Raw genomic sequence first — 15,015 nt, 5'->3', positions numbered from 1 at the left:
GATCAAATATAAAAACAAATTGAAAAACTTTCTCGGCAGGTGCAATATTCGTTCAGACTCAATGAAACAATGTTGCGATTCAACATTATTTATTCAGATTTAAAAGTAATTTTTCAAATGATCTCACATCACAATTTATCACGATAGCTACTGCAAAAGCCAGTCAGCGCGTGGAAATTTCCGTCAACAATCTTAAATATTTGTGGTCAATTTTAGGAACAATCGAGCGGCATGTTTTTCCGTATTTTAAATAGACATAACAATCTTCATTGTGAACTCTACAGGCTTGATAATTTATCCAAATATTTGCCGCTCGGTGCCCTACCGAAAATGACACTTTTCATACGTCACTGTTTTTACCAATCAATGCTGGTGACGGTGAGAGGAGGGGAAGGGAACAGCGCGAGGGGGAAAAGCCGCAACGGGAAGCCGGCAAACGTAAAACGCTCACGCGCCGGGAAGTCCGAGAGATAGGCGTCGGTTCGTTCAAGTAGAATTAACTTGACCAATCAACGCTCAGTATTTGGACCCGCTTTTATTCGACGGCGTCACTTCGTCCTCCCCTTGTCCCGTGGTCTGCCTTCGTTTCTATCCATGGCTTCGTTGTATGCGATTACCGAGCTCCCCTACCATTGAAAAAATCAATAAAGCGTGGGATCATCTCCCGCGCATTTGAGCACTATCCGTACACGTATTCCCCGCATCTCAGCGGTCATCCGTTTGCTTTACCATTGTTACGACCAGCGTTTATCGAATTCTTTACATTTTCCCATTATATTTTTATTGAAAGTATTTTAAAATCATAGGAATTCAGTTTTCGGCGAAAAAAAATGTGAAAATGTGATGCCAGTCGTAGGCGCATGCGCGTGCGCCTGCGCGGCTCGTTAGTACAACGGCGTTTGACTTCCGGTGACGCAGCAACGCCGGCCGCTCCGAGACTTTGCTCCCTCATTGCTTACATGCCCAATAATCTAAAAATATATCCATGCGACTTACGTATTTTTGGGACGTCGGGTTGAAAATTTTCTTTTTTTGTTATTCGAATCTCATCTCGTTCGTAGACGCATTCCATTTTTGTCTCACTCTCGCCCTTTTCGTCCTAACTCGTTTTTTTTCTCCGGACAATTTTTTTTTGTTTTCATTTACCTAAATTGTTTGTACTTTTCTTCTCTTACTCTTCGTTACTCATTGCAACTCGACACAGCTGCCTTTGGCCTTGGTCCCACCCCCCTGCTCACGACGTCTGTATCTACCGGGTGTTAGATTCGGCAGACTTTCAGTTTTTTTACCATTTTTCGAAGACGCAATAAAATACACTTGCTTTCAGTTTGATAATTATCAATGTGGTATGAAACATTCCTTGACATTCAACAAATTAATTTGCCGAAATTTCTTCATATTTGACATGCGTGATAAACTTATTCGACCATATGTTTCTCGAAGAGAAACAATATATAAGTACACGTGTATATATATCGCAGCCGATTAATCGTCAGATTCTGTACTGCGACGTAACCGAGTGATAATTTCGATAGTCTTGTATCATTGCGTATAAAAATGACTCGGAATAATCTGTTTTTTTTTTTAATTTTTTCATTTCAACGTATGAATTGCGATTTGAAGATTATTCTGATTGTTCAATCGTTCGGAGCCATAGTCACATAACCTTACAAACTGATTATTAAATTTTCGCAACAGAGATTCTAAGTGAATTTTGGAATGATGAAAAAAAAAATTTTCATTGCATAAAAAATATATCCCAAAGTCGAGGTAAAGACTTCACAAAAACATCAGCAGCATTTTTGGAAAAAAAACGAACGCCTGAGTCTTTGTTCATCACTCACAGCTAATTTCTCGTCTGTCCAATTTTTCGCGAGTAGAACGTCATCAAATTTTTTTCGAGTTTTTATATTTTTCTGTATTAATTTCGAAAATAGAACAACAAAATTTCAGGATGCTCCAAACAAACAAGGCAAGAAAGTTGCGATTCTTCCGATCACATTTTATCACAGTTTCATACGCTTTTAATCGACAAACGACATAACCTCTCCATAAAAATTCGTCGTGCTGAAAATCTATTCCGAAAGTGAATTTTAACTTCGGAATGTTCTGCAGGATCTAAAACTTCGGGATATCTGGCGCACGTGTAATAAAATTCGGGGTGCTGTTTTCCGCGTTGGTTTAAATCTATGGGACTATTACAAACCTCTCGACCCCAACAACCAAAAAGTACTGTCAGGTAAAATTTATGCGTCTCGGAAAAATTTTCACGGCTGTGTAAGAAAGTTCTTCGTGAAACGTCGTTCGAAAAGTGTCAGGAATGCTTCCGCAAATTTTTCCCTCAACAGTGATAAATTCTCGAGTCTCTGCGCCCCAGATGTTTCGTTATCAAAACCGACTTGATTAATTCTTCGGGATTTCAGAAGCGAAATTCGTAGCCGTTCTCGCTGGACCTTTGAAAGGGGCGATTGGGTTATCCGACTCAGAAATCTGCGATCTCGCCGATTATTTTCGAATTCAAGATGGCCGAATTCTTTATTCCCAACTGTGTGAGGTTATACATGACAATGGTATGACATCGATCTTTTGTTGATTTTTGTCAAACCTTCGACAGGGAATTACCTGCACTTTCGTTATCGTCGTTTGTTTATAAAATCACCTCTAAAAATCAGGATTTTATGAAAAAAACGTTAACAGTTGATACGACAGATACATTTTTCTGCTGTGAAAGGAACGAGACGGAATTTTGTTGGCTTCTTTTTCAGAAAATTTTCAATTGGATCCGCAATTGTATAAATTTACTATTGAATCGAATGAATTAAAATGACAAATTGAAAAATCCGCGAAATAAATTCGAGCGGTTCGAAGCAAAAATTCGTCGAACTCGTTCGTGTCGAGCATAAAGCGTTATGAAAATAACGTAGAATTCTCAGTAACGTACGGTCTGAGATTCGAGACGATGAAACTGTATAGCAATAAACATACGAGAAACTTCAATCCCTCGCCAAAGTTATTAAACGTATCGTTGAGTGATTTGCTGAGTGAAAAATCGCAACATCGAGCTTTATGGCAGAAAATTTATTGTCAACTATGCTCGCTGTAAGTGTGAGAATATTTCGACCGTATTCGTGTAAAATTTCAGTTCCCGAATTCGGCGACTCGAAACCCCTCGTCACGGGCCTCGAGTGGGAGGATCCGCTTCACGTTAATCGTATAAGTGCAACAGAACACAGAAAACTCAACATAATCATAACGAAAATTGCTGTACTCTTGAACAAACGAAATATGGTTTTGAGGCCGTATTTTCAGGACTACGAGTTGGTGAGAAGAAGGAAAATTCATTTACGAGTTTATCAATATTTGTTAAGAAAAAAATGAACAGTTGAGGCTTCCCTGAAGTCGCGAAAGCTAAACAGCGATTGAACGCTTCTTCAGGTCTCGAAAAATGCTGGAACCGTGACACTAGCACATTTCGGCAGAATACTTAAGTTCGTAGGCATCGCGATGGCCGCCGAAGAGTTCAGTTTACTCGTGAAAAGGTTCGCTAAGGACGGTTATACAGTAAATTACGTGGCTTTCATAAAAGCTGTTGACGAAGCACAGAATTACATGGATCAACATGGAATATTAGACTTGGGAGGCGTAAGAGAATAAAACAATAAAAACACTCGAAAAAAAAACGAATTTCCTCGATAAATCCCAATGAACGCTCGACTTCTGAGAGTTTAACCTCTCTTACTGTTTACCAAGGATATTTTGGATCAATTTCCCGGTCGCATTATCACAGCAGAGCTCCCGAAACTGCCCAGACCCGAAGTAGGCAAAATCCCACCGAGTAGAGTGTTTGGGAAGCAAACGATATTCCATCCAGCTTTGGATGAGAAAAGAGATTTAATGCCTCTCCGAGAAGTAATCTACAGAATTCAACGCCACATTTTCGAACGGCGGATACGAATAAACGGATTTTTTGAGGTTAACTCACACACTTTTAAACTCACTCTACTCCTTCCACTGAAAAAAAAATGTCAATCGATGATATCGAATCGATAACCAGGACTACGATGCACTGAACTCTGGAAGAGTCACAATATCGCAGTTCAAACGGGGACTCGATGCTCTGCAAATCTCTTCGCTCGGCCATTTGTATCTTGCCCAATCGGAAATTGATGAGCTCACTGCACTTTACACTGATTGTAACGACCCAGATCGGGTTCTGTGGAAAACCTTTGCGGATGACATCGATCAAGGTGCCTTTGGAAATGTTGTTTTGCAAGCTTCTTTTCTCGCCACGGAGAATTCTATGAAATAAATACTCGTCGAGTCATATTCGTTTAATATATTCCGAAAATGTTGTTTCTCCGCCTTTCGAAGTATTCACTGTGAAAGAACTCGACAAACTACCCCGGTTGCAAGTCGAGCAGCCACCGCCTGTGATAGCCGAGCTCCCGAAAATCGGCCAGAAGAATTGGCAATGCGAGAATCAAAGCATGCGGGATTTGTGCGAGGAGAGTTTGAGAAAAATTCGTCGTCGAGTCGAAGAGCGAAGAATTTTCCTCAAACAATTTTTCCACGACTACGACAAGTACGAGACACTAGTTTTATTCCTCTGTTCAGAAAAATATCATTTTTTATTTAATCGATAGAGGAATCGAGATCGAGCGAGTAATTTCCAATTCCGTGACACTTTATCGAAATATATTTCGATCCACGAGTCTCAAAATTATCCAATGGATTCACACAGATTTTATATGTTTTTAGATAATTAAAAAAAAACTTTTTTCGAACAGAATTCCATAAAGTAACACTAGACACATGTTCTGCCGTTATTTCATCACTTATTGTATTTCCACTTTCCATATATTTAGATTAAATCACGGTCACGTATCGCGAACTCAATTACGTCAGGTGCTAGCGACAGCGTTGATACTACTTTCCCGGGAAGAGACTTTTGCTCTCGAGCAGAGATACAACGACGATATGGGTTTTAATTACGCGTGGCTTTTGAAAGAACTCGACTCACGTCCGGTCGAGGGTTCCTTATTCGAAGCGATGCTTGAAGAAAGAAAAAAAATCAACGCTCCGCGAGCCGAGCCTAAGCCTTCCGAGAGCGAAACCAACATAGTCCTTGTTTTGGCCAAGATCAAGGCCAAAGTCGTTCGAGAGAGGATCAATGTAAACAAAGAAATGGAAAAATGTCAATTACTGTAGAATGACTTTTTCATTTGAGACATTGGCAATTCTCACAAAAAAATTTCGTTCGAATGGCAACAATCGAGCTATTGACATTGACCGTTGTCGTTGCCTTTGTTCGAAGGTGACTGAATTTCTGAAGCCACTCGACGTACGAAACGAGCAGGTTCTATCACGCGAAGATTTCATCAGAGGAATCGATCAGCTTCGGTGTAATCTCAGTTGTGCGGAAATAGGGACAATTATGGAAGTTTTCAAAGCTCCCATGAGGTCTCATTTCATAAATATTATTACGAGGAATAATTATTGAGCACGATTTTTTACAGCGGGGTCCAAGCAGGATCCATTTTTTTTACGTTGTTTTGTCTCAGAGTTGTTTTATCGAAAATTCGTGGAAAACGATTTCATCGTATATACGAGACTTTTGTTTATTGAAAGCAAGGGGAACGTCGCATAACCTCAAAAACTTAGTAAACGAGATTCACTTTCCGACCCCGCTGTAATGTTCTCTTCAGAAAAAAATGGTCAACCAGTAAGTGAGATAAAGAAATCCTTCAACTTGAAGTTTAATTTTTCACAAGGCCTAACTTCGTCGAATACGTGAGATTTGCAACGGCAGTCGAAGAAGCTTTGGCTACGTCGGGTTTGGAAAGAGCTCCGTTGTTAGTGCCGCTGCAGCACGTGCCATCCGAGGCGTGCGAAAGGACTTTTTTGAATTATGACGAACGCCAGATTGTAGCTAAGGCTATGGATAAACTTGTGCGCGTACAACAACCCAATCTCGAAGAACTTTTCACTGTAAGATTTTGCCTGCGATTCATTTTCTCCGAAATTTTGCTTGTTACGAATTCGTGGAATTTGCTCAAAACATATCTTTGAACGATATTGAATGCCATTTTTTGTTCTACTCGCTATAGGACTATGACAAGGAAAAGATTGGAACAGTGTCGAAAGACAGGTTGATGAAAGCCCTCGCAACGAGAAACATGCTGCGACTGATTAGTCCGAACGAACTTGATGTTCTGCACAAATGCTTCTCGGTCGAACGAGGGGGACGTCTTGAGCTGGATTATCGAGCATTCTTGCGAGCTTTGATTATTTTGAGTGAAAATAAAAAAGTTTTACCCTTTTAATGGAAAACCTTTCAATTTTTTTTTTTTACTTTCGCTATTTTTAATAATATAACCTTGTCTTTTTACTCGTTCCTGCGCATGAAATTAGTCAGTCCATTACAATACTTGTAAAACCACCTTGACGTCATACATTTTTTTTGTTATTTGTAACTCCACGAAGACAGTATAAAAAGGCGTATTTTTCTGTAGTTTTGTCTTTTATTTCTGATCATTCTGTAACATCGAATCGCGTTATCGTAAGTACATTTTTTTTTCATCTCCGATACGATCCGTCGGTTTTGTGTTCGATTTATTGAATTTATTTGAAAATTTATTGAATTTTCAATTTGCACTATGCATTTAAGGGTGAATGATACAAAAGTCGAAATAATTAGAAATTGATCAAATTTGGTGATAATGTTCTTCAACGTCAAGTGCGAAAACACAAATTTTTTCAAAATTTTCTTCTACTTAGTTATCGAGTAATTACGGATTAAAGCAGATTTCTTATGCCCGGAATGTATACCTATATATATATGGAAACGCTATGCTTATACACGTGAACTTTAGTGATCAATTACTCGATAACTGTACAGAAGAAAAATCTTAAAAAATTTGTATTGTCAAATTTGGCACTAAAGAATATGTTCACCAAATTTTATAAAATTCTGATCATTTTGAATTTTTTTATGTTTTTAGCATGGTTTAGCATGGCAACATTGTATCGCCTGTGCAATATATCCTTAAAGAAGGAATTATTTGAAATTATGAGAATCAAGATTTTTCGAATAACGTGAAAAAAATTGAGGATCGAGAATTGATTTGAGGAATATTAACAGACTGCGTACACGAATAGGATAGTGTTTCCTGTGTCAATGGGATTACAGCACGATTACAGTAACGATGAACATTCTCCAGACCGGAGCCTAATTTGTATATTTTATGCCCAATTTTTTGTCGGATCTTGTAAACATTCTAAACACCCTCGATGTCAATTTTTGTGAGTATTGAAAAAAAACGATATTTCAGATCGTCTACTCCATCCTTAAAAACCAGCAATCAAAGAATAATTGAATGCATCAACGCTGGTGAATTCCTTCAGTTTGACTAGAAAAATAGAAGTTTTAACTGTCACTAATATTTCGAAAAATGTTAAATTGCTTCGATTGCTTCGTACACATCACGCCATCTGTCAACAAGTAGAAGCATTTTGGAAGAGCACTTGTACCGTCAGTAGATAAACAAGAATATTTATCAAACTTCATTTAGAGATGGCGCTGCAAGTAGCTGGAATGGAATGAATTTAGCTGGAGAAACCCGATAGATAGCGCAGTACTGCGAAACGTTGATTTTTGGCTTTACGTTCGCACTCATTCAATTTTATAATTTTCAATCATTTCGGAAAAATAATATTGACAATTCGTATAGTCGATTTGAATATATCACAGTATGTATAAAAAAGGGAAAATTGGAATTCAATGGAACTTCCGTTCCATCCAACGAATGAGTTGTTATGCGGGTAATTTTTTTTTATTCATAAAAATTTACAGAGACTCGAAACTTATTTTGAAAATAATTTCATTCTTCCATATTAAGGATATATTACACAGGCGATACAATGTTGCCATGCTAAACCATGCTAAAAACATAAAAAAATTCAAAATGATCAGAATTTTATAAAATTTGGTGAACATATTCTTTAGTGTCAAATTTGACAATACAAATTGTTTAAGATTTTTCTTCTGTACAGTTATCGAGTAATTGATCACTAAAGTTCACGTGTATAAGCATAGCGTTTCCATATATATAGGTATACATTCCAGGCATAAGAAATCTGCTTTAATGCGTAATTACTCGATAACTAAACAGAAGAAAATTTTGAAAAAATTTGTGTTTTCGCACTTGATGTTGAAGAACATTATCACCAAATTTCATCAATTTCTAATTATTTCGACTTTTGTATCATTCACCCTTAACCTCGAAGTAATTATTTTTCGTCGGAAAAAACCAAAACTGATCATTTCATTTCCAAGCCCAAAGTTTCGTGCGAAACATCACTTTCAACATTGTTTTACAAGCGTCCACGCCGTCCACTCAAAAGTATCGGCGTAATTGGTTGAGAAATTGATTTTTTTCTTTTACGAGCTGTCTCTAATATAACATAATTAAGAGAGTGTTGAAAGAATTGCGTTTCCACCGTTTATATGTAAATAGAAATTCTCGTAAACATTCAGCTCTCGAGCAAGCCTTCGCGATGCAAGAGAATTGGCGTGATTTTACGTGACAAAAACACTCTATCAAAGCTACAGTGATTTATTATATATTTGTTATCCACAAACCAATCGTTCTAATAATCCTACGGCTACTACAGAGTTCGTACGTGTTAAAATATCTCGCGAGTGAGTGTGTGCGGTGCAAACGTTTTTATGTTCAAGGTTATACGTGCTACCGAAGCGTAAACAAAAACGTTCTTCTCATCGTCGAAAGTTTTTCTCACGAGAAAAATTGAATTGCCACTTGTTTACAGAAATGTAGTTCGCGAGTGTGGAATAAGCATCGGGCAAAAGAGTACAAATTTTCATTAGCAACAACTTCATTCTACTGCGTGAACAAAAACGAGTCGCAACTTGGTATATTCATAACAACTCTTCACGATTATCACTGCAGTTATCCTTCTCCGCGTAATAATACCCGCTTCGTAATGAATTATTATAATCTTGAACTATTCAATTATTTCTCTCGTTTTTCACCGTTTTTTGAGCTCGTCAGTGGCAGTCCCGTGTGGGATAATACGAAAACTGAAAATTCGCCTCATGCTTGCGACCACACGCAGCAGTGCTCGAGTGTAATTAAGGCGAGGAGGAAGAGAATCTCGTCGCAGTTTCTCGTGAGATAAAGCGGTGGAGAGAAACGATGAGAAAGAGCGAGGGAGAGACGAGACGAAAAGGTGGCTTTTTCAGTCGGAGGTCGCCTCGCCTCGTGACCCAGTTCGCTCATCGAGAACCACTTTTGGTATAACCTGAAGGGGGTTCGCGAGTGGAACGTGTCATTCTGCAGGCTAAATCGTATCTCGGCGTGCACACACGTGTTCTTTTAGCATGAAACTTTGAACAGAAGAATCGACAATCAATTTTATCCCAACAAATAACAACGAAAGAGGAAAAGTCCATTACGATAAAAGCGATTCCTAGCCTCCCCCCTCCACGCCGTAATATTCGATCGAACATCATTTTCTGCTTGGTTTACCATTGATCGTAACCCAATAAATTGGAAATTCTTCGGAATTTTCTACAACACATTTTCCAGTTGAGTAACGGTACTTTATGATCGGTTAAGGCATTGGCCATTCCTGCAAATTAAGGTTCCTCATCGGGTTCATTACGTTTTATCTGGGGAACTAATATTTTTTGTTCTTTCGAAATTCGTCACGCTCACACGGCAGACAAGAATTTTTCATAATCGATACTGCAACGACGGTCATAACGAGTCCGTTACAACATTTTCATTCATTTTTCTCTAATTCGTTTGTGTATGTGAGGTTTTTTAACATCTTTTTTTTTTTCAGTATTCGACGGGCATCTTCGATCGCGTTGATCTTTGTCATTCTGTGGGTCAAAGTGAGTATTTTCTCATTCTCTGATTCATGATTTTTTTGAGTTTTATTAAAAATTGAAAAATTTCGAGAAAATAAGGAAATTTAGTGACGACTGGGCTTGTTTTGAGTCGCGAGGGGAGCCACAATTTTTTGTTTGATTAATTTTAAAAAAAATTGCCCTCGTGACGGAAAAGAGTCTGCAAACTCGCGCGTATCTTTGTTGGCAATCTCAATCGAATGCAAAACTGAGTACGACCTTTGTGAGCGATAAGAGCATGCCGTTTCACTGAAGACTTGACAAGCTCATCGGTAGTGACGCGTATTAACTGATCTGAAGTTGCCTCGTAATTAAACATCGACTGATTCAATGGCGACAACAAATCTGTGGATCGCTTTAGTTATCTGAAGATTCAAACACAAAAATGGCCTAATCAGATTTTGTATGAATCTTATCTCGTTATACACACACTCTGGTCGTATATTATAAAACTGATGAAACCTCGTGAAATGATTTAGTTCGGTGTGGCAAACTTCGAGATTTTATTCGCAACGGAAACGGATTAGAATTTTAAAGAGCATCGGCGCCATTTTTCAAAAGTAATACCAGGTTTTTTTTTTCATGGATTGAAAAATATTTTAAAAAATATACGAAATGTCGTCGGAATCTTCAAATAGTTCGTTGAATAATTTCAACTCAATATTTCGTCGATAAAACGAAATGTTTCATTTTTAAAACTTGAAGAAAAATCTGTTTTTAGTGATATTTCATAAAAAAAATTAATTTTTTCAACAATTCTAAAACATTCGACTGTTTTGAAACAGTAAATTTAAAAAATCGTTCAACAATGAGTCTATGCATTTAACAATAATTAGTAGTAGTTTGAGGGGTCCACTAGGAAAGACCTATTTTGACTTAAGGAAGTTGAGGCTGTACAGTCATTTTTTTTACCCAAAAGTGATGACCTGTACCTTTCAAAAGTTAGGCCAGTTTACAGTTTGGCAATGTTGCATACACTTTAAAGAAAAGTTGGGGGAAAAAAGACGAAAAACTGGTGAAAGCTCAGTCGAAAACACGAACAGTGACGATCCTAGCCTCAAAAAACTGCACGGAAAACAGATTATTATTAATATAATCTCAGCAAATCTCCTAATAAATCTGAAAAAAATTGACATTATTCGGCAAGCCTTGCTCATGTTGCCCAAAAAATTTCATATTTTTAGCATCATTTTTAATGGAGATATCACTGAATGTGTCTTGACTTCCATAAGATTACATGTTATTTGGCCCAAATTGTTATTGATTTTTCTCAGCAACGACGCTCCTAAACTGTCTGAAAATTTAACTGATTTTTTTTTACACTTCACTTTATAAGATGCAATCGGTTTAAAAGCGGTGACATCATTTTCATTTTAATGCCTCAACTTCCTTAACAGTGATTGCTAAAAATGAAAAATTCTACCTACGTTTACAATCCGAATGACAACCGAGAATTGCGGTAAATAATTTTGGAGGAAGGTCAATGGGGAGCAGGAAGGATTCGACAGATAAAAATGTCTTCGATTCTATGATTCACGGTGCAATTTTCTCGTCGACATATTTTCAGGAATTATGGTGAAATACGTTACCGTGAATTTGACTCAATTTTATGATTTTTGCATCCCGACACAACGAATTTTTCAACTGCGAATATTCATAAATTTAGCCACGATAAAAACTCCGGATTTTTCAATTTTCCAGACCAACATTGCAAGATGAAATTCCTGATCGTTTGCGCCTTCGCCATCGTATCAATCAGTGTGAACGGGGCACCCCAGGCCGGACCGATTCTCGGGCTTCCGATCGAGTCGTATTCCGAGAGCTGTCGACCACGAGCGTGTCCAAAAACCGGGGAAACCAAACTCGGCTTTCCTCTGGACTGTCTTTCGTACGTTGAATGCGTGAACGGGGTTGCTACAACGAGAGCTTGTCCTGCGGACATGTTCTGGAACGAGGTGGGACCAGGTTTCGTTATAACTCGGATAATGCAAGAAGAACGACGCCGAAGCGATTACTTAATCAACAACTTTTTCATCGCGTTCATCTCTCACCGACTGACTCGAATGTCTTTTTAATGGCCACTAGCAACTCGATCGAAACACGTGGCTAATTGTGCCTCGCTGCCTCACCTGGCACGTGGCGATTTTCACTCCACCAACTGTATTCGTACTACGCACCCCATGTCGACGACGTATACACAAACATATCGAATGTACAGAGTGTCCCAAAACTCAGAATCTAAAGTTTTCCGATTAAGTAGCAGGTAGTGAGCTTTGAACAGAGGAAATTCGGAACTGGTGACACGACACCAATTAATTGGTTGCCAGAAACATCGGCTTGAATATAATTCAACTGCGAAGGAGGCTCTACATTGAATGGCGTTGGAGTTTGCAACGTCGGAGTCCAACGGAATGAACGAAAAAGGCGTAATTCTTCAATTTTTTTATTTTACAATCGCAAATTAGTGAGGAAACAAAATTGGAGAATCGAAAATTGTTATTTTCGTTCATCTCGTTGGATTCCAACGTTGCAACTTCGGCGTCATCTAGGTTAAACAGTTTTCTCTCTCTCTCTCTCTCTTTCTCGTCGTTGGCACCTTCCCTTGCTCACGTTCACCGAGAGAACTAAACCGTAATATTTAGCGTGAAATTAACTGTAAAATTTACCGCGATATATTTGACTGGGGGAACTGTAAATTTTTTAATATTTTGCGCAGTTTTCAGTTTCATAACAGTGAATATTGCAGATAGGACGTCGAAATTTATTAAATACTCTGGCAAAAGTTCATACTTGTCGAAATAAATATTTAATTTAGAGGAAAATTCATTTTTTCTCCCACAATAATATCACGAATTGCAGCTCGTCACCGCGCTATCGTTACTCACGGTAAATTAAAAAATTAATTCCCTCCGTGTTTAATTTGGTGATATTTGATAACCAATAACTATTCCCACGAGTCCTCAATCTCGATGTTCTTGACGATTTCGAAGCAGTTTTAGCGACGGCCTATATGCAGGCTATCAAAGTACTGCTTGACTTCTTGACATCGTCGAGAGGTCGAGCTTACGTCCAGTTCGTTGACTTGTTTGTGAGCGTGGATCACGTGTCATGAATTGAAGCAAACGTAATTATTCGATCGAATCGCGGATAAAGCTTGCCCACATTTGTACGATACCGCGGTGTACAGTGTGTCCTTGAACGATCAATCCATCTTTTTCTCCGGACGTTGTTCTCATAGTATTTTCTTTTTTTTTACTAGGTTTCAAGAATTCGTTCGGTTGTTCGAAATTTCCTTTGGCTACACTGGATTAGTCAAGTTCGCGTGTTTCGTGTACTGATTCGTAGCGTTATCACTCCATTCGATGTTCGTTTAAACGGTTGATAATTTTCCCTGGTTGATAATATCCCAAACACAAGGCCTTTATTTGAACTAAAATATTGAGTTTGATGGAACATGTAAATGCGATGGTAAACTATTCAGGCAACGTTGAAAAATTGTTGAAATCAATTCAACGCGATTCGAGCGAATGGCAACAATTTTTAAAATTACGTTTAGCTTTAGGAATTTAATTGGTTAATAATCTACAAGAAATATTCAGAATTTAGTTGAATGGACTGAGTAATTTGCAATTTTAAAAAATCAGAAGCTTTCAACTGTTGTATAACACGTTTGTATCCAACGGACCATTTTTTTCTCAGGACAACGACTTCCTTATGGAAGAAACTCGATTGGCTCGGAAGAAAATTCGTATTACTATGAAGAAGCAAAAAAATTTGAACTTTCAAAGTAACGACAGAAATTTATGAAATTTCTAATGTGTTATTTGTATTTTTTTAGGATGCTGGAAATTGTACGGATCGTAAAACGACCAAGTGCAATCAATGCTGGTAGACGAGACGAGCTCACTGCGCATTACTGGCTTCAAAAACCACTGATCCTTCCCGACTATGATCCTTTTTTATTTTTACTACGTTACAAATTTTAATCACTGTTTATCGATATTCCAGTGATGACCCAGCAAAATTATTGAACATTTTACAATTGAAATTCAAAAAACTTTTTATTTGTATTACAACACATCGAGCTGTAAAATTTAAAATGCCATTATTATTCATGTAGAATAATTGTTTATTTGGAATTTTTTTTCTCAATTTCATCGTTCCTGCTTATACCATTCCGGGTTTTTATTAATCCATCCGGCCAATTTAATATTTAATATTTCAATTTTTATAAATTAATTTTATCCCTCAAATATGCGAGTGGGCAGCTAATTTTTTGTGTAGCTAGTTTTTGTGTGTTGTGTTCAATATTTTGATGTGAACTACAAAATGTAATTTTTTCGAGGCATGGGTAAGGTGACCTTTCTCGTAAGAACGCCAACCGCACACCCATCGCTGTCATATATATAATTTTGAGCATAAAGTAATGATGGCGCTATGAAAAGTGACAACGATTGAATCGAAATACTATTGGCAGGAAGTGACGCGATAGAAAACTCCGAAGACGCTTATAAATCTAATTTACCTGTAACTATAATGCGCTACGGTCAGATGAAAAAAGATACTCCAAACTCTCTCTTCCTTGAAAGTGTAACCTTCGATTCGCGAGCAGTGTCGGTCACTTGAAAGCAACGTGGCTTCATCACGTGACTCGTGCAAGTATAGAAAATATTCTCGATCAAAGCCTACGATCGCGGGAAACGAGTAGAGAAAGAAAGGAGTCAAGAGTCGAGTCGAGTCGTACCGAAAAGGAATATTTCCTCAAATAAAAGGAAAAGGACGAAGGTTGAGTCGAGGTTCGGTGTACAGAGAGAAAATCGGTCGATGAATTTTATAGAGTGGGTCAAGTGATATCGATCCTTTGAGATATACACGTGTATGGAAGTACGTGTGTGAATCCATTTACCGATATGGATGTGTGCACATGGAATCCTTATGCAAATGTTGATGCTTTTGCCCACATAGGAGTTGGAATAAATTAATCGATAAAATTAGAATATTGATTGAATTGAAAGGCCATCGTGAGTCTGAGGTCGATTTTACTTGAATATGTATTTGAAATAAAAATAATTGTATTTTTA

General features: G+C 37.9%; 1 protein-coding gene across 2 annotated transcripts; it reads left to right on the top strand.

Annotated features, from left to right (window-relative positions):
- The first annotated feature begins 1,360 nt into the window (after window positions 1-1,360).
- On the top strand, window positions 1,361-15,015 carry LOC122414184 (uncharacterized). 2 transcript variants are annotated; one of them, XM_043425190.1, is made up of 15 exons: window positions 1,361-1,972; window positions 2,116-2,239; window positions 2,424-2,570; window positions 3,143-3,321; window positions 3,436-3,642; window positions 3,751-3,972; window positions 4,055-4,247; window positions 4,372-4,582; window positions 4,866-5,172; window positions 5,315-5,460; window positions 5,772-5,988; window positions 6,108-6,559; window positions 9,868-9,919; window positions 11,636-11,889; window positions 13,773-15,015. In XM_043425190.1, exons 1-12 carry the CDS (start codon window positions 1,955-1,957, stop codon window positions 6,321-6,323), a joined length of 2,187 nt encoding a protein of 728 aa, XP_043281125.1. In that variant the 5' UTR covers window positions 1,361-1,954; the 3' UTR covers window positions 6,324-6,559; window positions 9,868-9,919; window positions 11,636-11,889; window positions 13,773-15,015. The 2 variants fall into 2 exon arrangements, 1 of the variants encoding a protein (XP_043281125.1); XR_006261715.1 differs by lacking the exons at window positions 1,361-1,972; window positions 2,116-2,239; window positions 2,424-2,570; ... (7 more) ...; window positions 5,772-5,988; window positions 6,108-6,559 and adding an exon at window positions 8,536-9,607.

The sequence above is a fragment of the Venturia canescens genome, chromosome 1 (assembly GCF_019457755.1).
Source record: "Venturia canescens isolate UGA chromosome 1, ASM1945775v1, whole genome shotgun sequence".
In the NCBI taxonomy this organism is placed as follows: domain Eukaryota; kingdom Metazoa; phylum Arthropoda; class Insecta; order Hymenoptera; family Ichneumonidae; genus Venturia; species Venturia canescens.
This window is presented reverse-complemented; position numbering and strand designations above follow the sequence as displayed.